The following is a 24,060-nucleotide window of genomic DNA, read 5'->3' on the forward strand; positions in this document are numbered from 1 at the left end:
TTTTAGATAAGAATATAATTAATTAGCGATTTATAGTAATAGAAGTAAATTAAATAGATTAAATATCGTATAAAAAATAAGTAGAGTTCGATTTAACTTAGAGTTAAAGCTTTTATCTTTTTTATTAATTTCGTAATAATAAAAGTAGATTAAAAACGTATAATAAGCGATTAGAGTTCGATTTAACTTAGAGCTAAGATTAAAATTCTATTTAACTTAAAAAAATTTAACTCTATTTAACTTAGAAAAATCTAACTTTATAAATTTAATTTATAGGCCTTTACTTATATTATATTATAATCTTAATCTTAATCTATAATATCTTAAAATTTTTCTTAAACTACTTTCGAAGGTATTAATTCTATATATATTATTAAGACGTAAATAAATATCTTTAAGCTCGATACTTTAAACCTCGATATTAAACGCCCTATATTCGATATTTATAATATATATCTACGAAAAAATTAAAGTCTCGACGCTTTAAAACGCGTTTACGAAAAAATTAAAATAAGTTATTTTCATCTTTAATAAGAGGTTATCGAGAATTTGTGTAATAATCTTATATATTAAATACGTTTTTAAAAAGAGCGATTCTTATAAAAATCTATTAATATCGAATTATAAGACGTCTTAGATTACGTATTTTACGTTATAAAAGATTAATATATAACGATTAATTAGTCTTAAATTAAGAATTAACTTAACTTCGAGACTTCGTTATATATAGCGATTCGATATAAAGATCTTAAAACTATTTATAAGTAACTTCGATTTATAATTAATAATCGTTATAAGAAATTTCTTTAGAGAGATTATAGTTATAATCTTAACGAAGTAGATAATCTTATATCGATCTCAAAATAGACTTTATATAAATAATTTCGAGCTTACAAAAACGGCCCCTTCGATAAAAGCCCCCAAAGGGCCCTCGGAGAGCCCTCGAAGAGTAGGGGGGTTTAGGGGATCTCCCCTTAATAGAATTGATATTATGCAATAATAATCTTCTCAGTCTTCTCAGTCTTCTCAGTCTTCTCAATCTTCTCAGTCTTCTCACATCCTCGGCAAGTTTTCCACTACTGGGTAGCCCCGCGCCCCAGCACATATTTAGATAAGATCCTTCTGATTGGTGCGTGATTAAAAGGTCGGCCGCACGAGTAATTAGCGACGAACGAGCTAAATGCATAGCACCATTACAAAGAGAGGAGCTTCCTGACCACGCTCAGTCAAAGTCAACACCATCAAATCAGCGAGCTTCCTGAGGAGTCATAACATAATATACCTAACCTAGCCTACTACTTTCCCACCCCGCCACCAACGCTGACAAGCACTCGTCTGGAGCCTAGAACAGAAGCAACAATGGGCAACAATCCAGCCCAGTTCCATAAGAGCTCTGGTCCTAAATGGCAAAGACCACGCAAAGAGAGATGTTAAAAATGCTCCACTGGGTAAGCGCAAGCTATCTTCCCACCCATTCAACATCCCAGAGTAGAAAGTCCTCAGTGACGACAATAAGCACCCCAAAACCACCCAGGTAATCGAAGATGACAGCTTCGGACCCACAACCTGCCAAACATCCGAGAAGCCACGAAAGATGCGTGGAATCGCCCATCTGCAACTGGTTCGACAAACCCTTCAAGCTCTTTTACGAATATCGAAAAAAAAGGCCGGTTTGCGTCTCGGAGTAACCACCAACAACTTCGGTTGCAGGCCCAATACCAACGTATGTTTGGGAGAACAATGCAAAGACAGAAGGCTTTTAGCGTGGCGGCAAAAAAGCGCTCGGACGAGATAGAATATATATCGACAAGCGCGGAGACTCGTTCGCACGAAAGCTCAGGCCTGCGAAGTTCAATTCAGCTATGTCAGTCTTCTGATGGCCCAAACCATGGCTATGGGTAAACGTGGCAAGAGCGTCAAGCTCGATTCGAGCAGGGAAGCAAAGAGTATGGCTTTAGTGTACCACCCCATTCACGCTGCTAACAGCCTTGCAGATCTGCGCGTCGAAGGGCGAGATGCCGCGATGGAGAATGAGGAATGGATGGTTCGCGATACGCAAGCATATGACGAATTGTCCAAGCTTTACCATCACGCGGTGGATCTTCAGGATGCTCTCGTTGCCCTCTACGCTGAATGGGATGCTGTAGGGCCGAAATTGAGGAAATGGGAGGATGCGCAGTTGGGGATTTCGGCCAACATACTCTTTCCACTGGAATGGGCGATGGATGATGGTGAGGACCGTGTGAGGGTATCCCGGATACATCAGGCCTTGGTTCGTGAGGAGAAAAGGGAAGTTTGGGAGTTGGGATGGCATGGCTGCCTCAAGAAATCCGAGTGAAAGATCTTAAGAGAGATCGCGTCGTTTGGTACGTTTTAATTCTCCTTTACCTCCGTTTGACGTTTCAAACACCATTGTGACTGCTGCCTGCGCAGATCTGCTCCATCGTCTTTTTGCTCCACGCGCAGGGAAGGGCTTGGCGGCATCGTGATTGCTGTAGCTACCAGCTAAGATTCATACATCTTTATGACGGCCTGCTAGCTATCAAAATTTGTCAACCCGATAGCCTGGTATCTGACCAATGAGTAAGAAACACGCAGCAGAAATCGTAGCTTTTGATTGGAAGACGCGTCCACGAGAAAATATGAATGCAAGCATGTGAAGGTTTTCGATAAAAGTCGAATACAATGCACAGCTTGCTTTCTTCTTTGGAACTCGTTTGCTTTAAAATTGAGCGCCTTCAATATAAAGGCTCTCATAGACAAGAAGAAGTCCGACAAAAACAAAAGTAAGGGAAGGTAGGTATGGATGGAATTTTGCTCGTCCACGAGATTGTCATCAGCCTTACGAGTACTCTAGTGTGTCTTGGCGTCTTAGCGTCAGCAGCGGCAACTGAACATTTGGCCAGACCGAAAACACAGAAAGAGAGCTTACTGACCACTCACCCCCAAAGCTACCTTAGCCTCACCAGTTCAGCGAGCCTCCTGAACAGTCATAAAACAAGCTACCGCACCTAACCTAGGCTACTACCTTCTCACGCCACTGACAACACTCGTTCCCCCCACAGCGTCGCATCTCTGCGCAAAGCGACCTCCGCTCTGCCCAAGAGCTCCTCCAACCCAACCAACCTTTTCTCACAATGGACGAAACCTTCACCCTCCTCCCCATCCAAATGGACCCCGCAAGCAAATCCCTCTCCTCCCCGACCCGCACCCTCGACCCGGACCTCACAGCCCTCAACGCCCTCCACCGCGCCATCCTCGCCCTCCCCAACCAGATCCCCCCGCCCCCCACAAACGTCAACCCGAAGCGCTCCGCCCAGGTGCAGAAGATGCGCGACCAGGGCAACGCCTCGCTCCGGACGGGCAAATCCTCGCCGCCCTCGGCCGCCCAGGCGCAGGAGGCGATCAAGCTGTACACGTACGGCATCGAGATGGCGACGGGGCGGCCCGGGTGGGAGCCGAGCGCGCTGGTGAAGGAGGAGGCGGGCGTGCTGTTTGCGAACCGCGCGCAGGCGTACATGGCGGCGCGGATGTGGCCCGAGGGGGCGGCGGACGCGGAGACGAGCGTGGAGTTGAAGCGGGCGGGGAACGGGAAGGCGTGGTGGAGGCGGGGGAGGTGTCTTTGCGAGATGGGCCGGTGGGAGGAGGCGGGGAGGTGGGTGCGCGGCGGGTTGGAGGTGGAGGGGAATGAGCAGGATTTGTCGGGGCTGGCGAAGGAGATTGCGGGTCATTTGGATAAGAGCGGGATATGAGGAGATGGGTTGGGGGGTCCGAGTGAGGGAGGGAGGGAGTGGGGAGGGGGGTGTGGTCGCTTTGAACTGTTTGCGATATGTTGCATTGCGAAGGAGTTGAAGATGGTTATTGAAAGAAGGATGTAACGGTATGTTTTGAGTCTTGGCTGGATTTCGCCTCCTGCCCAGAACAAGTCCTAGGACTGTAAAATACAATTCAGTCTCATGATTGCTCTGATAGATCATCAATTATCATTCATGAATCCCAAACGCCTCTCCTTCTTGACCGGTGACCTAATTCGAGTCCAGCACCACAACCTCCGCCTCCCCTTCCCCGATCGACTCGACCAGAAGCTCATCCCCAGCATTCACTTTCTCCACGAAAGCCCCATCCCCCTCCTCCAGCACCGTCTCCCCGTCCACTCTGATCCTCGCGCCTATCCTCCGCATCGGCAGGTGCAGGTAGACCTTACGACCGGACTCCGACACGACCGCCTTCTCCCCTCCAACCGTCCAAGACGCAGAAGCTCCTCGGGCGATGATACTCGCCCCCATCAAGAAATCAGCATGGATCGGAATCGTGCCCTCAGTCACCGGCACCGCATCCTTTTCCTCCTGACCCGTAGCCTTCGGCCCGGCTCTCAACGGCGAGATGATCGTCACGAACCCGTTCCGTTTCGACTCCTCGGGAAACGTGCTCGTGTGGTACGTCGGCGGCAACCCGCGCTTCCACGGCAGCGCCCAGATCTGCAGGAAATGCACCTCCTCGCCCGCGTGCTCGTTCTGCTCCGAGTGCGCGATGCCCGTGCCCCCCGTCGTGAACTGCACGTCGCCCCGCTTCATGCGGTAGAAGTCGTCCTTGCTCACGTCCCCGAGCCCTCGCGCGTCCTTCGGCTTCACCGTCGAGTCCCGGTGCGTGAGCTCGCCGGAGAGGATGTACGAGAAGATCTCGGCGTCGCGGTGGGGGTGCGTGGGGAAGCCGCTGGAGGGCGCCACGCGGTCTTCGTTGAGGACGCGCAGGGAGCCGAATTGTTGGAAGGTTGGGTCATGGTGCGGGGCGAAGGAGAAGGTGTGGTAGCTGTTTAGCCAGCCGTGATTGGAATGGCCGCGGTCGGAGGAGCGACGGGGGGTTATCTTGGCGTGGGAGGGTTTGGACATGATTTGTGTTGCTGTCTTCGTTGTTGCGGACATGAAAGAATAGTGGGTTTGAGTTCTAACAAAATAGATGTTTGGCTGCAATTGGACTTGAAAGGAGGGAATTGCTTTTTGATAAAAGAAAATACAGCGTAGGGGTGTCAAAGACTCCCTTATATACTTCAATTGAGAATGTAGCAGCTTCGAGGACTTACGAGTGGTTGAGTGCTTGCCTTGATTAATAATGCAGGTGCAAGTGAATCTGTAAGCCATGATCAATCATGACGCTAGCGAAGCAGACGAGCCAATCAGGCTAGCAGGAAACCTCCCAAAACCTTAAGGTATTCACTCCGCAAAGTACTCTATCAATACAGCGTGTGAGTCCTGCAGTGCAATCTGTCTAAATGGGCTCAACATGGCCCATTAAGATAGCTGAAGGAAGCTCGAAGGACTTCTGGGAGGTAGAGGTTGTAGGCTTGCTGAAACGGGTGGACATATGTAAAGTATGTATGTGCAATGCTAATCATGCTCTTCTCCACCTTTTCACTGATGGCCTCCCGATGCTTTGCAGAGTGAACGGTGTGAGAACACAATCAGAACGCCGCGAAATTCAATAAGTACAAGCTAAGCATTGGTAACCCTATACATGCAATCATTGCGGGGTATCATTTTCATCCCTCTCGTTTGCTTTCCCCTTACTCCCTTCCCGATTCATACGAGAGGAATCACCCAAATTAGCAAAATCGGCACTGACGCTCTGTGATCTGATGGCAGTATGTGGACGCTCGCCGTCGACTTCTACCGCTTCCTCTGGCAACTGCGATGTCTTTAAGGGCGTAGAGCCAGTCTCTTCACCATTTGACGCTATAGTGGCTCTTTGGGACTTTGATTTGTGTAGCACTGATGGCCGTCTCCGGGTTGATGGAGATTCATGACCTCTTCGTAATTCGTCTGCAACCACGGCACTCAACGAAGATGACAATGGTGATACGTAGGGGCCTGGCGTCAATCGAGCCATGGATCGCCTTGAGAGTTTTGCAGGCCGCGTAGGCATTGACGGGCCATTGGGCGTTGCTGGAGGGTGGGTGCGTTGTGCCTCGGACGGTAACAGTGGGGATGATATGGCACTGTCACCTAGTCGTGGTCTACTTGAGAGGGAGACGTTGCCAGTCGATTGCCGGGGGTCCTCGAGTATGGGAGACTCCGATCCAGATATCCGCGACGATGCAGTTGATGTATGTGAAAGTAGTCTGGGTGGGGTTTGTGTCGATGAGGGTCGCCTGTTCACTAGCTGTTTGGACGATCGTCGTGATCCATTGGGTCCGTCAAGAACGAAGCTGACAGATGACTTCCTTCGCGTATGGTCCTCTTCGTGGTTGTCTACCTCGTCTTGGTATCTCTCCTCATCCACTAGTCCTATCGTGTTCTCTTCATCGTCAAGATCTTCCGTATCCTCTCCACTATCATTTCCTGCTCTTCCGCTTGTAATCAGATACACTCCCAAGAATGTTAACGCACAGCCTCCGAAAAATTTACCAAACCGGCTAGCATCAGCTGCCTGAAAGTCTCGGTATAATACAGCGCTTCCGATTATGACCGAAATCGTGAAGAGGACGAATTGTACAGGGATGACTTGGGTCGAATCGAACCTCTGTAGAGCACGATTAACGTATCGTATTTGGGCCAGTGCCGACACAACAAGTATGAAGACAAGGAGATATGTGATGGGGAAGGTCAGGGCGCGCCAGAGAGTATCCGACAGTAGCGATGCGACGCCTTTTGTGGACAAGGCCGTGTAGCCTCCTGTTATTCGTGTTAGCTCTGGTTCAATCGGGCGCTTCCAAGTCATAATCACCACAGAGGGCAACAAGACCCAGATCGATCAAGATCGTCTTCTCCCCATATTTTCCACTCGCCCACATCAGCACGATGATGAGCGCTGCCGTTACCCCCAGGTACACCTCAAACTCCCACCGCGTTATTGCTGCCCAGACATCGTGTGGTCCCATCTTCGTCTCCGAATTCTTTGCGCTGAGTACAATCGTCACTGCACCACCTATGGCAATGACCACGCCCCAAAAGTCTCGCTGCCGAAAGCGTTCGTGAAGTAAAGATGGTGCTATGATGCAATTTGATACCAAGGCGACCACACCGAGAGGCGAGACGATGGACGCAGGAGCAAACCCATAGGCGATGAAGTTGCCAGCTTCGCCCGCAATCATCAAAACTATGCCGGCCCACCAGTAGGGGGACTTCAGGTATGTCTTCTTCTCTGCTTGAGGCTCTGGCTTTTCCGACTGCTTTATGGTAGACTCTGAAGAGCTGCGAGAGTGCGTAGATTCATTATGCGCTCCTGGTACGTGTGTGTACTCCTGTGTAGGGTTCTGACCGTTTGTAGGCTGTCCGTCCTCCAGTGGGGCGTTCAGGTTGGCTTTTATCCTGTCTTCTGCAATGTTGCTCTGCTGGGTCCCATAGCCCTTCTGACCATTTTTGGTGTGTCCTGTACTCCATGGCTTCTTCCGCTCTTCCTGCTCTCGAGCGAGTCGTATGTGGGCGTAGCGCTGGATATTGAGGGCGAAGGAGATGAGAATGTTGCCAATGATGGCGGTGACGATGCCGATGAGGGAAGACCATTCCCGCAATTTGGAGCCAGTGTCACTGTCGTCAGAGACATTTAGATAGTTCCCAAACATCGAGGCTGTCTAGGCGGACCAGACTCCGTTGGAGGGGCCGTGGGAGAGACGCTGCTCGACGCCTGCTTGGGCGTACGCGTATGGCAACTCTAGCTGTTGGATGCACGATGACAAAGTCCAGATACAATCGGGCAGCCCGCGTAAAATGTAAGTATCGGATGGGTCATCATCAATAATGCATAGAGACTTTCAGTATGATGTTTACAACCCTAAGTTGGCGGCTGCGAAAAGCGTCACGTTGCGAAGACCTAATTACCGACCACCCAAATGCCAGAATTTCCGACAGCTACAAAGGGGAAGGATCCTGGATGATAATCAAGTTCAACGGCTAGGTATCAAATTACATGTACCGGGCATCTCGACTATTGAGTCATACCAAAGCCCTCGAAGCGAGGTCTCGGTACATAAGCCTTTTCGCACTCGCAACGTCTTGGGCCCCCGGACGATACACTCCCTACTACACTACGCTCGTGATCATTTGCATGGCCAGCTCTCATGGACGGTTTAAAAGCTTGTGTTTTCAAAGTGGACATCTATGATCTCTGACTTCATCGGCCATAGTCACCCTCCGGGAAATCCACCCTGCCACTACTAGCATATCCACCATGGTCAAAATCCAATGCTAAATTATGTCTCGATAGACGTTCTCCATCCTGCACTGGCAAAGGCTTCAACCCTCCCACAAATTGGCTCTCATTGGAGTGGTGAGTCTCGTACCGAGAATTGTTGGCCGAATACTGAAAGGTTGGTTGGGACTGAGGTTGCTGCGAAGATTCATAGGGGTGTCCGCCGCCATAGTAGCTGGTGTCGACGGGCACGAACTCTAGCTCGGCAGGCGCAATATGTGGTTGTTGCAGATTCCAGGTGATTGGTCCACTTGGATGGGTTGGCTCTTCTGCGTTGGCGTGCGTAAATGGGGCTTCCTCTTCGTCTGAATGATTAAGCTGCATGTTCTCATGATTGTTGAGCTTGTCACTTGTGTCCGCTGAGAAATCCGAGTCTTCGAAGGGTAGATGCTCTTCATCTTGGATGGAATAATCAGGTAAAGAACCGTTCTTTCTGTAATAGATTACACCGTAGATCGCGAAGGCAGCTGTAACGCCAAACAGCAGGCTAGGACCAGACATGAGCCATGTCGATTCGATTGCGAGGGTGCAGTGTCCCTACCATATGATGACAGCCATTATCCATGCATCCTGACCCAGCTTGCACTTGCTCACAGGCCCCCATGCGAACTTCTCACACAAACTGTCCTTGCTCTTCCAATCTTTTGCCGCATGAGATCCTTGTTCGACCCATGCTATCAGGGAGGCAAAGGCAGCGAGCCAGAGTATGGTGTAAACAATGTCGAGTACACCGTGGACGTAGGCATTGGAAAAGCGGCGTATCCGTTGGAAAACAGGGGAAGCCGTCTGGTAGAAGAGTGCAGGTATGCAGCACCAACACTGCAGAGGCATTAGCGTCTCGTCTTGGTGAGATGACTCTTGCTAGTTGCTTACCAGAGCAAAGTAATACCAAATCCTCCCATCAAGTTTGCCTTCCTTGGTGAGGATAGCAATGGATATGGCCCAGGCAACAAAGATGGCCAGGGCTTGAATGGCATGAAACCCGTTTTTCGCTCGCTGATAGTACTGTGCGAACCGGATCATGGCAGATATTGACTGGTCAATCTCCTCCGTTATGGATTGAAGAGCTGTTGGTCAGGCCAGTGAAGTACTTTTTGTTTTGGGCAAGCTGTGACGAATACTGCAAAGAGGCGGGGGAATCTCCGCTGTGGATCGAAGAGCTGTCGGTCAGGCCAGTGAAGTCCCTTTTGTCTTGGACAATCTGAACCAAATGCAGAGAGGCGGAGGTAAGACATGTCGGAGAATGGGGCAGCAAAGGCTGCTACATTGAAATGGTCACGGCATCATTATTGATGATGCAGCAGTGGCTCAAGCAATGCTGCGAAGTCGTCGAAGCTGATGAAGCCTCACCACGACGCAATTGCCCTGCCGCGAGAGGGCTAAGAATAGAGCGAGCGCCAAGGTTTCACGGAAGGCTCTTCTGCGACTCGCCGAGTTACTTTACCTTATGTCCGTCTAGACTCCTGTTCAGTGTTCACAATCACAACGCATACTCATCTTATTACCCTACTGACTTTGCTGAGATTCACAATGTGATCAGCTTTATCATTAGTTGACGCGTGCACGAGAATGCGATCTCCAATGCAGGACCTACCTCTCAACATCGGGCACCCCTGTACGCGTACTGCGGCCTGGAAAAGGATTGGCTCCCCAAAACCTCTTAAGCGATCATCCCGGCAAAGAATGTGCCTCGACTTTCCCGACTTTCCCTCCCCCCGCATACTCCATGAAATGGCCCGTGTGACGACTGGTGCTAGGAGCATACTAGAAGCATATCGGACACTTCTACGAGTAGTTTGTCTAATTAGTACCAAAGAGCATGGACGGTGAGCGTCTCAATCGGGACTTTCATAGCGAACTCGAGCCTGGCGCTTTCCTTCCTCGCTTCGTGAAACATGTCATGTTATTACCCTATCTGCCTATGGGCAGCGACATACCCCCGCAGCTTTCGGTCCGGATCTCGTCTGAGCAGTGTCAAATAACTCGTCCCTCTCCTTGTCCAAAGGGATGCGCTGCAGCTGCTGATCGAAGCTCTGATGACTGGCATTGAGCCGCTCTGACCGACTCATCCTCGACCTTCCACAGCTCTTCTCAACTCTTGATAACCATTCTCGAAGTAGCCACCGCCAACATGGTCATACGATCCCCCTACCCAGACCTCAAAATCCCCGAGCAAGACATCCTGACCTACCTCTTCGGCTCCGAGAAATCGCTGTCCGAGACTCCGCTCTGGATCAATGCGGCCAGCCCAGATACCTACCTCTCGTTGCGCACGGGGCTACAATGGATCAAAAGATTGGCGATAGGCCTTGACAAGTTGGGTGTGAAAAAGGGGGAGGTGCTTATGATCGTGTCCCCGAATCATATCTTCGTGCCTGTAGCGTACTTGGGAGCTGTGGGCTCTGGGCGGATTTTCAGTGGTGCCAACCCATTGTATACGGCAGATGGTAGGGAAGATCTTCGTTGATCATGCGATAGACATTGCGTGCAGGTCTGGAGTCCTACAGTATCTACAACTACATGTCTTGACAAAATCCAGATGCGTCGATTGAGACATCTACTCTGTTTTCTTATCTACATGACCACATTAACCATTTTCGGACGTCTATAGCACTCAGATCTGTATTGTCAAAAGGCGCGATTGATGCTTACCTCCCGTGAACAGAGTTGAGTTTCCAGATTCGGAACACAGGAGCCCGAGTTCTCTTGGTCCATCCCACCCTTCTTGACACAGCTCGGAAAGCCTCCAAAGCAGCCGGCCTTGCAGAAGATAGACTGTACCTATTCTCAGACACAGAACACAAGCCTGTCGACGGTATTCAAGATTGGCGCTCAATGCTGGGTAGTCCTCCAGATGCATCAAGATACAATCGGCCACGACTGTTAGGCTTGGAGTCGAAGAAGCAGATAGCAACAGTCAATTACTCTAGTGGCACCACAGGTCTACCCAAGGGTGTCATGGTCGTACGTCTCCCCAACCGCACCATAGTACTCCCTCTAATGAGGGTTGCCAGACCCATTACAACCTGATCGCCAACGCAGAACAGACCATGTTCCTCAAGAACGTCGAGAAACCCGAGTTCAAACGAACTGGCAAATACTCAGTCGCCGACGAGCGCTGGATCGGCTTCCTTCCACTCTATCACGCCTACGGCCAACTAAATACTATCCTCATGGCAGCAAAACTCGTCGTCCCAGTCTACATCATGTCGGCGTTTGTCTACGAAGAGATGCTTCATGTTGTTCAAAAGTACAGGATTACAGAGCTCCAAGTCGTCCCACCTATCCTGGTCCTGATGAGCAAGCACCCTGCAACAGCCAATTATGACCTCAGCAGCATCACTAAAATCTCCTCTGGCGCTGCGCCACTATCTCAGAGTCTGCAAATGGATTGTAGGCAACGCTTTCCGGCCAACGTTGGGCAGGGTTGGGGTATGACCGAAATCACATGTACAGGGTTGGTTGCGCCAGGAGGAATTGAAGATCATACTGGAAGCGTGGGCGTCCTAATACCCAATTGCGAGATCAAATTGATAAACGAGAATGGGAAGGAGGTGGAGATGGGGGAAAGGGGTGAAATATACATAAAGGGACCGAATGTCAGCCCAGGGTATTGGAAGAACGAAAAGGCTACGAGGGAGACCATGCTGGAGGGTGGGTGGTTGCGGAGTGGAGATGTGGCTGTCACTGATGAAAGGGGATGGTTCTACATTGTGGACCGATTGAAGGTGAAAAGTCTCACCAAGACTAGATTCGCAAATTGGCGCTGACCGTATCCACAGGAACTCATCAAAGTCTCCGGCCTTCAAGTCGCCCCCGCCGAGCTCGAAGCTGTCCTCCTTACCCATCCTGCCGTCGCCGATGCGGGCGTGGTTGGTGTCCAGGACTCCTTCGACGCTCAAGAATACCCTCGAGCTTACGTACTACTCAGTTCGAAAGGAGCAGCGAGCTCGGAAGAGATACAAGAGTGGATCAAGAGCAAGGTTGCAAAGTATAAGTATCTGACCGGTGGTGTGGTCTTCGTTGACGAAGTGCCTAAGAGTGCGACGGGCAAGATACAGAGGAAGACTTTGAGGGAGTGGGCCAAGAAGGATGGGCAGCAGGGAACGACGAAGCTATGACAAGCGAATCTCGCCTTAACGGAAACCCAGCAGCATCCACACACACAGGCACGCACACACACACACAGAGGTAGAGAGAGAGAGCGAGCGTATTCCCCTCGGAGGCTACTAGCGTCAGAATCTTCAATTCATTTCACATATCATCTTGGTGCCCCCGGAAGGCTATCTGGATTTCGGGTGGGGCATTTTTCCTTTCAATTATAATCACGCCAGCGAAATCAGTCACATCTTCCATTGTTTGAGATCATTCTTCTCGACCGGGCCAACGGTAACTTCTACGACCCCTACAATTGGACTTTCAACCTGGCATCTGTGTCCTTGCTGGTAGCCCCACTTGATGGAATTCTCCTCGCCCCGAGCCTAGCACGGAGCCATCTCCCTCATCGTAGCTTTCTTCTCCAACTTTTCCTCAGCAGGTTCCCTCCCACCATTACATCTCTACACTACGAAACTCCGTGCGGAGTGCACCCTCCCACCGGCCCCCTTGTGATCCCCAACCTCAAGTCTTCCCCCACCGCCACTGCGTCCTCTCTCCTCGTTCCGTGCGTTGTGTCCGGTCCCCCCCTGTTCTCCCAACTCGGTCTCGGTTGTCGATTCTCCGATTCGGATCCTTCTTCTGCACTGCCGCCCTGTCTCATCTTGACTCCATTCTCTCCCTTTCTCTCCCTTTCTCCCGCTTGCTGCCGTGTGTCAAACCTTCTTTCCCCCCCTCCCGCACACCGCACTCACGACATCCTCGCAGTCACTCTACTCACATCCCACATACGAGTGTCGCCCACTACATTTAACTATCCGTCTCCGCTCAAGGCGGCTTTGGGAACGGGAATCCTCGTATACGCCGCTCGTTCTGCGTACGCGCGGGCGGGTGCGCATCCCTACTTAAGGTAAGATTACTTTAGGTCTCGTGTGCGGGTGTGTGCGCTGGCTCCAACGTACGAGTTTACGAGTGTACGAGTGTGTGGGAAGTTGTCTACTTTTATTGGACTAGCTGCGCGGTACGAGGTTGTTGGATGGGGTTGTCGCGGAGTTTGAGGATGGGGATGGGGTATTGGTGGGGGGGATTTTGTGGTGGAGATGGTGGAGATGGTGTTGTTGTTGGGTGGTTGGGTGGTTGTGGGTTGTTGGCTGTAGCTAGGAGGTAGTACACTTCATTACCCGTGTTGCCTATCGGACGTCGTAACTAGGTACCTAGGTAGGTTGGAAGGGAGGCACTAGGTAGGTACCTAGGTAGCGGTGAGGGTGAGTCGTTTGTTATTCCTCACTACCCACTCAAACATTTCCATAGCTCTTCCACAGTCTAACCGGGTGGGTACCTCGGTACCTACTCTCCCCGATCTCGCCCCCCTCCCCACGATCCTCGCCCCATTGCCCAGCCCCGCACGTCAACATGCACCTAGGTAGACGGGTTTCGATTCCGGCAGGGATGACACGTCGTTTTGTCTTTCTTAGAGGAATTCTTTCCGCCCGTTTGACCCTGAGCGAGGGGGTTTGATTGGCGCACTCGTAAAGTCATCGTGATGCTGGAGGAATGGGGTCCAGGCCATGCATACTCCGGTCCGATTGACTTCTGACGTGGGATTCTTTTTTTTTCTTCTTTTTCATCCATCCTGGGTTTGGGGAACGAACGGGTGGTTCGATTGGTGGGGGTCTTTGTGATTGCCGTGCGTGCCTTCATGCTTGCTTGGTTGATTGGTGGTCGTATATACAGTAGGAGAAAAGGTGAGATGGGTAGGGCATTACTCTACTCTACTCTACTCTACGTACGAACGTGCGGAAAACAAAAAAGGGCTTCCGCTTCCACGTTGCTGGCAGTGGGGTCGCCCAAGTCAGAGTGAGGGAGCGATCGAGTGGGGAAGGGGGAAAGATATCGTGACCTGCGGGCTTAGAGCGTGCGTGGGGGGATTTTGATTGGATGCGTCCTTCTTCGAGGCCTATTGTGTGTTCTAGCGGCAGGTATCGACTGCGTGGCGATTGGGGAGAGCGATCTGAGCCGAGGGTGCATGTGACGGTTGAGAAAGGCAAGAGTGATCGCTGGTTGAGATCATAGTCCTTGAGTTGAGGGCCGTTGCGACGTGCAAGATGAAGTGTATTAAACATGGTTATTAGGCCTATAAAACAAAAGACGTCTATTGATACACGCACGCAGGGCACTCATAAGCCACCAGGGTATTCGCTGTCGCTATGCTCCCTCGAGGTAGATAAAAATTGCCGCTTCTATTGCCATTGATCGTCAAAATAAGCTGATACGTGTCCAATTCATCGACCCGACCCAAGAGCTGTTGCATGCAGTCGAGCTTTGAGCTTTAGTCTCTGTTCATTTCAATAACCTTGTTCTCGAGGTTGATAGGAAGCTGGAGGTGGGGTAAGTAAAGGAGTAGGCGGCGTAAACGAAGCTCCAAAATTCGACGCTGCAGCAGGCGCTTGCCCTTGCCTGATTTCTTCGTCGGCTGAAAGTCCCCTCTCTTCATCCACCACCTTGCCCGTTTCCCTGTTGCTTCGAGTCGGGTCCTCCGGACGTTTGTCATCGAAGATCTGTTCTTCAGAGGCGATCGGCATGCCCTCCATGCTCGCCAATTCCTTATCTGATCCTGCCTCCTTTAGCGTCCTGGAGTAGTCCCCTGGCCCATGGCTGTTGTTCGGGATGAAGAAGCGCCTATCGATTCGCACGATCACGTAGAGGTAGATGACTATGATCTCGACGGTAAAGTTGAAGATGTAGAAGCATGCTTTGCTCTGGTAGCCGGCTGGGTCGGCCCTTGGCCGTTTCCCACCCGCGTAGTTGACACCTGCGCGGAAACATGCACCTGAGCTGAGGATACAGGAAGCCAGGAGCAGAATTGCTATCTTGTGCCTGAATCTCCCGCTGCCGAATTTCTCCACACGAGTCTTGCGAGGTATGACGAGGCCCCCGACCACGAGCAGGACAGGTAGGAAGGAGACGAAGGCGTACAAGGTCTGGCCGTAGAGCTGAATGTCGTGGTCGATGCGTTTTGTGTTCAGGTTGAGCGTATAAGACTGCTGAATGACGGAGGTGATGAGAGCGACCAGACTGACGACGATGAGAACGTATAGGCCGACAAATGAGTAATGGAAGATGGGATGCCAGCCTGCGTTGGGATGAGAGGACCTAACTATGCGTTGGGCAAAGAGGAGATTGATTATGAAGAGCAGCACCACTCCTGCCGCGACGAAGATGTTGGCAGCAATGGCTAATCTGCCATTGTGGGGGTAGACAGCCCATGCGATGCGCAACGACGTCGTGACCAGTCTTGACATGCAGAAGCCGAACAACATGCCGGAGATGAGGAACTTGTGCCCTCTTTTTTGGTTCGTCTGAAAGATGGCCATGTGGCATGCAGCGCCGATCATATACAAGAGAAGAAAGACGGCACATATTGGGACATCGGGGTTGATTGTAGGTGAACCGCCGAGGGCTGAGGTGGTCGCTGGGTAGGGTGGAGACATGGGCATTTTGCTCATCGTGGCCGCCTGAGATGGAAGGTGTCAGTCGCGACTCATGGTAGGGAGATCCGTCGGTGTATGAGAACCAAACTCACCTGTCTGGCCTGGAGCATTGCAGAAGCCATTATCAGAGGCGGTAGTGCAAGTGTTGAATTTGTAGCGGGTGCGAGAGTCTACGGCAGACGATGGGAAGCGAGGCAAGAGGTGGAGGAATTTGCACCGGCGGTCATAGCCGATTCATATACGGAATGAAGGCTCGTCCTTCGGCATCGGGTTAAGAGAATTGTAGGAAATGTAGCTTGTTGAATGAAAAGCCTTAGAGAAAGAGATAGGGGCGGAAGTGACTGGCGCTTGTTTAGAAGTAGGGGCGGAAAGGATTATTTGTAGCTTTGTCCGTGTTGGTTGGTTGGGGGGGAGGGGGGGGGGTGCATCACAGGGCACAGGGGACCGTTTGCAGTATGATCACATCTGCAGCAGCCACAGCTGAAGCCAGCAACGGGCAAGACTAACAAGAAAGGATACAGAATAAGTCCGACAGTCCGAAAGTAAATGCCGGGCACTCAATACAGTGAATTCAAGACTTCAAGTAAAGGAGGGCTGGAGCGGCAATAATGCGATTGGTTAAAGATATCTTTTTTGAAGAGTGTGTCGAGTTGTCGAGGGGTAAACTGATGAAAAAATGAAAGAATTAAGGGCCGATAGCCGACGAGTGTGCTTTAATTTTGGTCTTGGGTGCAAAGGAACGAGCCGTTTAAACCGCACAAAGGGCAAAAAAGAATGACAAGGGATTAACACTACGACACTTGGCACTCGGATCGAGGCTTCTCATTGGTTGCCAAGCATCTGCACCAAAGCCCGTCTCGGTCCTTATTAAACAGCGAACGGACCCGCGGGACATTTTTTCCACTTCTTTTTTCCTGCTCCCATCCACTACACGTCAAAATAATAAATAATGATGACACGAGATCATGATCAGAGTCCACTGCGCCTATCATTATCATAGGTACCGTATTTATAATTATTTGATTCATCCATTTTGCAAATTGCATCGTGTTTCATCATCCATCCGGATCCCTCAATGCATCATCATTCGCAATCCAGCATCTTCCCCGCGCCTACGCTATTTACACATATGGAGGGGGAGGGGGGCCTACACAGCCACATAGCCTTCTTGCTACACATGCCTACATCCTACACAGGATTACGAATACGACAGGCACACTGGAGATAGAGTGGCTGCAGCACCAACAGTATCACGACGTCCAGTCTTGCCCGGCCGACCGGGCACTCCTATAAGGATTTGCATGTTTCGAACAATCATGGGCTTGGCGCTTGTACCGTGGCTGCGCGGCGCCCACTGCGACGCGGCCAATAACATGCTACCGTATAGCGACCGAGTCGTGCATGCTCCGTAGTCGCATTCGAATCACTCGTGTAACAACAATCTCCATGAACTCGGACCGCACTCTCGCGGTAAATGCCAGGTAGATGATATATACATGTACCGCATCGTACGCGTGTTATCGCCAGAGACCTTGTGCACCTCATCAAACCGCCCGACTCGCCTTGTCCGCATTGTTCATCTCTCCCCGCCGCAACAGACTCGCCTTCTGGCTTGGAGTGGAACAGTAGCTCGGCGGCACATCCAGCGCCGGATTCTTCAGGAAGAAATTCCGAGGTCGAAGCAGCAATGTCATGGGCTCCGCAGGCATGACGGGATAGTCCTCGGGCGACGGGAAATGTGTGATGCCAAATGTGTGCCAGAGGACAACATCCGTATTGTCGATGTTTTCCTCGGCATGTTGTGCAATCCATTCGGGGAGACCTTGAGAGGGTTCCCCGGATGTCTGCGGGACATGACGGCCAGCGGGGTGCACTTGATCGTCTTGGTCTGGAAACATGCCGTTAGCCGAAGCGGGGGGGGGGAAAAGGTTGAGAAAAACTGACATTTAGTGACATGGACAGCATGTCTTGCAAATCCAGCTCGTTTCCATACCAGACCACCCTCTTTCGGCAGCAAGCTAGGCACTTCTCGGCTGACCAGCTTATAGCTAACGGGCTTGTGGCTGTACGGATTGATCTTATTCGTGTTCGCCATTTCCCAACTCCGACTAGAGCTCCCCTCATAATCCGACATCGCTTCAGTTGGAGTCGTGAATTTGGTCTTATGCGCGTAGAAGGCATTACCGTACTTATTCTCCGCGCTGCCGACCTCACCAGGCCCTGCCTTGGCGTCGACCTGGAAAATGGTGTTTTGTGGCCCGTCAATGTTGGGATCTATCCGCATGCAGAAGAGATGCTGGTGATTGTGAGCGTTGACCCCTGGGTACACCTCCGTGCCCCAGCCGTGCGTATCTTCTCCCGGGTTCATGGCGTAGGTGTTCAGGATGCCCGTGAGCTTGACCTCGAGCTGCACTGTTCCATCCTGGTGGAAAATCCAATAAACGCAGTACTCGTAGTTTGCAGCAGTAAACACGTGCGAAATCAGCAATTTCCTCCCTCGAGTCACGATGACTGAGTCGTCTCGGAAGTCAGTGTGCTTGAAGAGGATGCCGGCGTCTTCTTCGTGGATGCAGATGGCGTTCTTGATCGTTTGGCTTGCACCAGCACGGTTGACGAAGTTCGCATCCATGTAGTGGATTGCCCCTTTGCAATCGCAGCCGAGAGCGAGGCTATTGGTCATGTAGCCACCTCCATATTCACCCAGATCAAAGGCATGTTTCCGTTGATGAGGGTGCTCAGGGTTTCCATATGGCACCACCATCTCCGCTAGTGAAAGTCGGTAGAAGACGCCTCTTTCGTTGCCCTTGTCATTGTAGGTGATGTTGTTCAGCACGATACCCTCACGGTAGTTGAAGCCCACGTGAACCTTCCAGTTCTGCCATTCAATGATCCTCCCGTCAACCTTGAATGACACCCCTTCAGGCTGAGTGATATTGATAGGCTTCAAGTCCTTGCGATAGCCGCCTTCCGCCTCAATTGCGGCGGGGTGGTAATTATTCGCTGGTGCTTGATTGATGGGTCTTCTTACGGGAGGGACATCGATGTGGATGATCTCCTGGGTATCACAGTTGAAAATAGGGGTGAAGTCCAGTGGGAACGTGTACTGGCTGTCGTCGATATGCGGTCTGTAGTACATCAAAGCCTGCTGAAGCCTGACCTTGTTCCCAAACCGCTCATCGAAACCAATGGTCCAAGGATCACAGTAGACCTTGTGCATGTCCTCCTTCGGTATCCCAATGATGCCACATTGCTCAATGACCTTGGGGTCCTCCCTCACAACATGCTCCACAATCTGCAGATCCTCCATCGTAATCAATGGCTGCACACCCTCCGTGCTCTCCCACTTCAGAACTTTCGCCTCGTCCAAATCCACCAACCCATCATATACACTCCCTCCCTTCTTGATCGCTACCACGTCCGCAACTCGGTGCGGTCTCGGCGTATGATCTGCGTCCGCGAGCCATGCCAGCATGTCCGCCTTCCTGGGTTCCCAGACTGTAACGGCATTGTAAGCGAGCGGCCCATGCTCTTTCCTGATGAGCGCTACCGCCTTCTCAATCTCAGAGGCAGAGAGAGGGTCGAAGGGATGAGGAGGAGGGGTAGTGCCGGAGACATGTTGGGCGACTTGCTTTAGGCGGTCGAGAACCATTGTTATTGAGGAGGAGGAAGAACTGCTGTTCCGTCAGTGGAACCACTGTCTAGCAGTATGGAAAAGTAGGTTGGAGATAGGTATGGAGACAGCGGGATCATCTATTGAGATGGCTATGTATGTGAACTATATAAGAGGAAAGAGGAATCTCGCTTTGGCTTCCCCGAAGCAGGAAGACAAATGAGAAGGTGATTCTGTCGGCATTGGACCCCAAATACTGGGTGCTTCTAAACCTCAGCCAACGCTAGTGTACAGTACCGGACAGTACCGAAGAGCTATTAGGCCGACCCAGCTATATTCCCCTAATTAATAAGAGATTGCAATAGTAAATAGAGAACACGTCCTGGCTGATCTTACCGTCTTCCCTATACCTCGCTATCGCCACTCTCTACCCTCTCACCTCTCTTATATCTCGCTATCGTTAATTTTTCGTATTAAATCTTCGCGTATATTATTTTTAATAGCTTTAATATTATATCTTTATCTTATACGCTAGCCTCTATAATATAGAGACTTTAAAAATATTTAAAAGAAGCTCGATTAATATAATAGTAATCTTAAGAATATTAATTAAGACCGCACCTCGAAAATAGAGTATTTAAACGAATTTTTATTACTTAAAAAAGAAGATAGTAGCTTTAGCGATAGCGAATAAAATAAACTTATTTATTTTAACGCGTTTAGATTACTATTATCCCTCTTAAAGCTCTTTATTTTCTTTTTCTCTTATAAATATAAAGCGTCTATCTCTTTAAATAAATAAAAAGAATATTTTTAAAAGAGTAATAAGCGTAGTAAGTTTATCTTAATAATATCTTTAAAGCTAATATTAATAATACTAAAGCTATCTTCTTATATATTAAAGATATATTAAGCTACTTTTTTATTAAATATATCTATTTATTAAATAATTAAAGAATTTAACGCGTATTAATCTTTAATAGATAATTTCTAAATATATAATAAGTCTAATAATAAGATTATTAGAAAAGATACTTAGATATTCTATTAGTAATATTATTTATATAAAGAGAAAACTATTAGTAAGATTTATAGTTAACGAAATAAATAACTTTAATATATCTCTTCTTATAATATAAAGCTTAAAATAATAAAAATCTTTAGTTAATTAAATATTAATATCTTATTATTAATCGAGATTTCGCTTTATTTAAATAAGAAAAGCTCTTATTAATATTATAATTATAAGTTAAACTATATTAATTAATATAAAATTAACTTATTCGTTATAAATATCGCTAATCTAATAATTATAGCGAGTTAAGAGATTATCTTAATTTATAATAATATTAAGAGCGTTAAATAAATTAATAATCTAATTAAAAAGCTAGCTTTCTTTCTATCGATAACTTTTAAAAAGTACTATTAAGATCTGAATCGAGAAAGTTAGATATCTATTCGAGAAGTAATTAAATTTCTTAGTTACGAATATTAAATTTTATTAATAATCTTAACTTTATCTCCGTCTCTTTTTATTTCTTCTTTAAAAGAATTCTATCTTTATAAATTATATCTTAGTTAACTCTTTTTAATTATAATATTTCTTCTTCTACTACTATATATATTACGAATCGTTATTAAAAAAAGCGTTAATAATAGGAAAATAAGTATATTCTCTCGTAATTACGCTCTTAAAATTAGTTATAATTTTAGAGAAATTAATAAAATCTAGCTCTCTCGCAATTACACTTTTAAAATTAGTTATAATTCTAGAGAAATTAATAAAATCTATAGTAATGTCGAGATTTTATACTCTATAATATAATAATACGCTATTAACCTCAGTTTATAGTATCTTATAGATCTTCTTAATATATATTCGAAGACTTTAATAAATTATCTATTAGACTTCTCTTTAATTCTTCTTATCGATATAATAATCTTAAATTTCGCTATTAAGATTCTATATAATGTCTAATCTTTAATATATAGAATTTATATCGAGATTATAGTCTTCTTACTTAATAAGACTACGATACTTATTATTTAAAGAATTCTATTTATATTTAATAAGTAAAGCGAGATAAAGAGCTTCGAGATACGATAGAATAGCTAAAAGATACTCGGATTTTCTATGAATATAATACTATTCTGAAGCTATATAACGATATTATCGATATTATTACTACGAGTAAAGATAAGAATAATAAGAATAAGGATAATAAGGATGAGGATAACGACGGAATACGTTATAAGCAGTTACTTAACGCTCTTAAGAACGTATACTCTTAGATATAGAGCGAGTCTCGCTTAACCTTTTTAGAATAATTAATATTTAATTATAATATATATATCTACTCGATAATATCTATTATAATTTAATACGATAATTATAAGACTATAGAGAATCTTATATATTCTAAGATTAATCGACGATATAATCTATTTCTTAGATATCGCTATGAAAAGAATTCGAAGAATTAATTAAATATAGTATCGTAAATATATTTAATTATAGCGATATTCTTAGTATTTCTATAATACTACTTAACTAGCTTTTTACTACTAGATAGCCCGCGCCCTAGTATATATTTACTTTAAAGACTATCGAAAGTAGATATCTTAATCTTAAATACTATTATAATATAGAGATTAAATAAAAAAAGATTAACTCTAATAAATGAGTTTAGAGAGTTAAAGCGTCTTAACTATAATAGTAAACTAACTATATAATAAATTTAAAGTCGAGAAAGAGTATAAGATATATAAATATTACGGCTAAGAGAGATATCGATAATAAGATAATCTATAATATAATATTTACGAAGAAATATAAGTCTAAGATCGAATAATAATTCTATAGAGACTAATCGATTAAAGCTTAATTAATATTTCTTCGAAGACGAGATTATTTTACTCTTATAAACTTTATTTATAACTCTAACGCTCTTAAATAAAAGCTATTTATAATTATAATCTATAGCGAGTATAATAGATAAATTCTCTATACTTATTTACTTTCGCTAATCGAGAATAAAAATATTATAAGCGAGTTTCTTCGAAAAATTAAGAAATAATATAGAGAATTAAATACTTAATATCTTTAATATATAATTATTAATAATTCTATAACTAAATAAAAGGTTATTTAATTAATATTTCGAGGTTTTAAAAAAAGCGAGTAATAGATAGATTACTTTCTCTATTAAAAGTATAGTAAATAAACTTTAAAATAAGAGTTAAAGATTAATAATTATAAGAAATTCTTCGAGTATCTCTATAAAGCTCTTTACTATTAATTCTCGAAGTAAGACTATATAAATAATATTAACGCCGCTATTTATAAGATCTCTAATTTTAAAAAGAATTATATTTAAAAGTAATAACTAAATATTAGAAAGCTTTAGGCTTATTATATATATTAGTATTCTTATTTATTATTATAAATAATAACTATTAATCTAATTAAGTCTTAATACTATTTTCTTAAAATTTATATTTAAAATAAAGATATTATACTAAGATTTAATCTATTTAAAATAATATTATATACTCTTAAATTATTAATTAATAAGAACTTCGTAAAAAAGAGATAGTTATTAAATTTAAATTCTATTAATTTGCTAAGTATTAATTATATTTATAATTAGCTAAATTCTCTAACTCTATATAGTAATTTATAGTAAAATAATTAAAGAAAGCTATAGAAGCTTAAAATAAAGGCGAAATCTCGCGAAGTCTAAATAACGAACTCTTATATATTTACGTCTTCTATTAATAATATTAATTATTATACTTTTATCTTTAATAATTTAATCTTATAAGTAATATCTTTATAGATATTAATTAAAAGAGATAGATCTATATATTTAAAGAGGGAGACTTTAAAATCTATAAAAGTATTATTAAGAAATACGTTATTAAGAATATCTATAATAAACTTAACGATTTTAATAAGTATATATTAGATATTCGTAAGATACTCGATAAGATTAAGATAAAGTTTTATAAATTAGAAGTAAATATTATAGATTAAGAGAATAATATAAGAAAGCGAGTTTTCGCTTAATAGGTAATTATATTATATTAAATAACGAGCCTTATTTAATAGAAGAATATTTAAAAAAATTTAAAGAAGCTCGCTAATAATAGATATAATATAATTAAATTAGAGATATCTTTAAAATAAAATTATATAAAGAATATAGAGTAGATAGCCTCTTAATAAAACTTCTTTCTCTATAATAATAGTAAGATATTTTTAAATCCCTTATAGTAGACTATTAACTCCGCTATATTTTTTATATAAATTTCGCTTTAAGTAATAATAATATCTACGAGCCTCGATAGCTATCTAGAAGTTTTCTCTATCTTATAAGAGACGATAATAAAATCTTTTAAAATCTTTATAGTAGATCGCTAACTCCGCTATATCCCTTATATAAATTTCGTCTTAATAGATAATAATATAGGCGAACTGCTAAAAGCCTTTCTCGCCTTATTTCTCGCCTTATTATAAGTAATAGCGAGATCGCTAATAACGATAATAATATCTCGACAACGTCGCGCTTTATTTTAGTATGGCGCCTATATAAATATAGCGTAGCCACCCTGAAACTATGCTAATGGTATTTTATTTAGCATTGGCTGAGGTATAGAAGCATCCCAAATACTTTGGAT

General features: G+C 45.7%; 7 protein-coding genes across 7 annotated transcripts; 2 read left to right on the forward strand and 5 right to left on the reverse strand.

The window, feature by feature from the left end:
* Positions 1–1,888: 1,888 nt before the first annotated feature.
* HO133_000579 (uncharacterized protein) lies at positions 1,889–3,752 on the forward strand (the record flags this gene model as incomplete). Its single annotated transcript, XM_037291518.1, has 2 exons — positions 1,889–2,242; positions 3,066–3,752. 2 exons carry the CDS (start codon positions 1,889–1,891, stop codon positions 3,750–3,752), a joined length of 1,041 nt encoding a protein of 346 aa, XP_037152953.1.
* Positions 3,753–4,025: 273 nt separating this feature from the next.
* HO133_000580 (uncharacterized protein) lies at positions 4,026–4,922 on the reverse strand (the record flags this gene model as incomplete). The annotated part of the gene is made up of 1 exon (XM_037291519.1): positions 4,026–4,922. The coding sequence occupies one exon, from the start codon at positions 4,920–4,922 to the stop codon at positions 4,026–4,028; it is 897 nt and encodes a 298-aa protein (XP_037152954.1).
* A 595-nt stretch (positions 4,923–5,517) lies between these two features.
* Positions 5,518–7,558, reverse strand: HO133_000581 (uncharacterized protein; the record flags this gene model as incomplete). Its single annotated transcript, XM_037291520.1, has 2 exons — positions 5,518–6,668; positions 6,721–7,558. The coding sequence occupies 2 exons, from the start codon at positions 7,556–7,558 to the stop codon at positions 5,518–5,520; spliced, it is 1,989 nt and encodes a 662-aa protein (XP_037152955.1).
* Positions 7,559–8,106: 548 nt separating this feature from the next.
* On the reverse strand, positions 8,107–9,207 carry HO133_000582 (uncharacterized protein; the record flags this gene model as incomplete). Its single annotated transcript, XM_037291521.1, has 3 exons — positions 8,107–8,721; positions 8,779–8,970; positions 9,058–9,207. 3 exons carry the CDS (start codon positions 9,205–9,207, stop codon positions 8,107–8,109), a joined length of 957 nt encoding a protein of 318 aa, XP_037152956.1.
* Positions 9,208–10,315: 1,108 nt separating this feature from the next.
* Positions 10,316–12,305, forward strand: HO133_000583 (uncharacterized protein; the record flags this gene model as incomplete). The annotated part of the gene is made up of 4 exons (XM_037291522.1): positions 10,316–10,631; positions 10,850–11,148; positions 11,199–11,912; positions 11,967–12,305. The coding sequence occupies 4 exons, from the start codon at positions 10,316–10,318 to the stop codon at positions 12,303–12,305; spliced, it is 1,668 nt and encodes a 555-aa protein (XP_037152957.1).
* A 2,319-nt stretch (positions 12,306–14,624) lies between these two features.
* Positions 14,625–15,892, reverse strand: HO133_000584 (uncharacterized protein; the record flags this gene model as incomplete). Its single annotated transcript, XM_037291523.1, has 2 exons — positions 14,625–15,794; positions 15,863–15,892. 2 exons carry the CDS (start codon positions 15,890–15,892, stop codon positions 14,625–14,627), a joined length of 1,200 nt encoding a protein of 399 aa, XP_037152958.1.
* Positions 15,893–17,314: 1,422 nt separating this feature from the next.
* On the reverse strand, positions 17,315–19,419 carry HO133_000585 (uncharacterized protein; the record flags this gene model as incomplete). Its single annotated transcript, XM_037291524.1, has 2 exons — positions 17,315–17,658; positions 17,715–19,419. 2 exons carry the CDS (start codon positions 19,417–19,419, stop codon positions 17,315–17,317), a joined length of 2,049 nt encoding a protein of 682 aa, XP_037152959.1.
* Positions 19,420–24,060: the final 4,641 nt, after the last annotated feature.

The sequence above is a fragment of the Letharia lupina genome, assembly GCF_014066315.1.
Source record: "Letharia lupina isolate WasteWater1 chromosome Unknown contig_10, whole genome shotgun sequence".
In the NCBI taxonomy this organism is placed as follows: domain Eukaryota; kingdom Fungi; phylum Ascomycota; class Lecanoromycetes; order Lecanorales; family Parmeliaceae; genus Letharia; species Letharia lupina.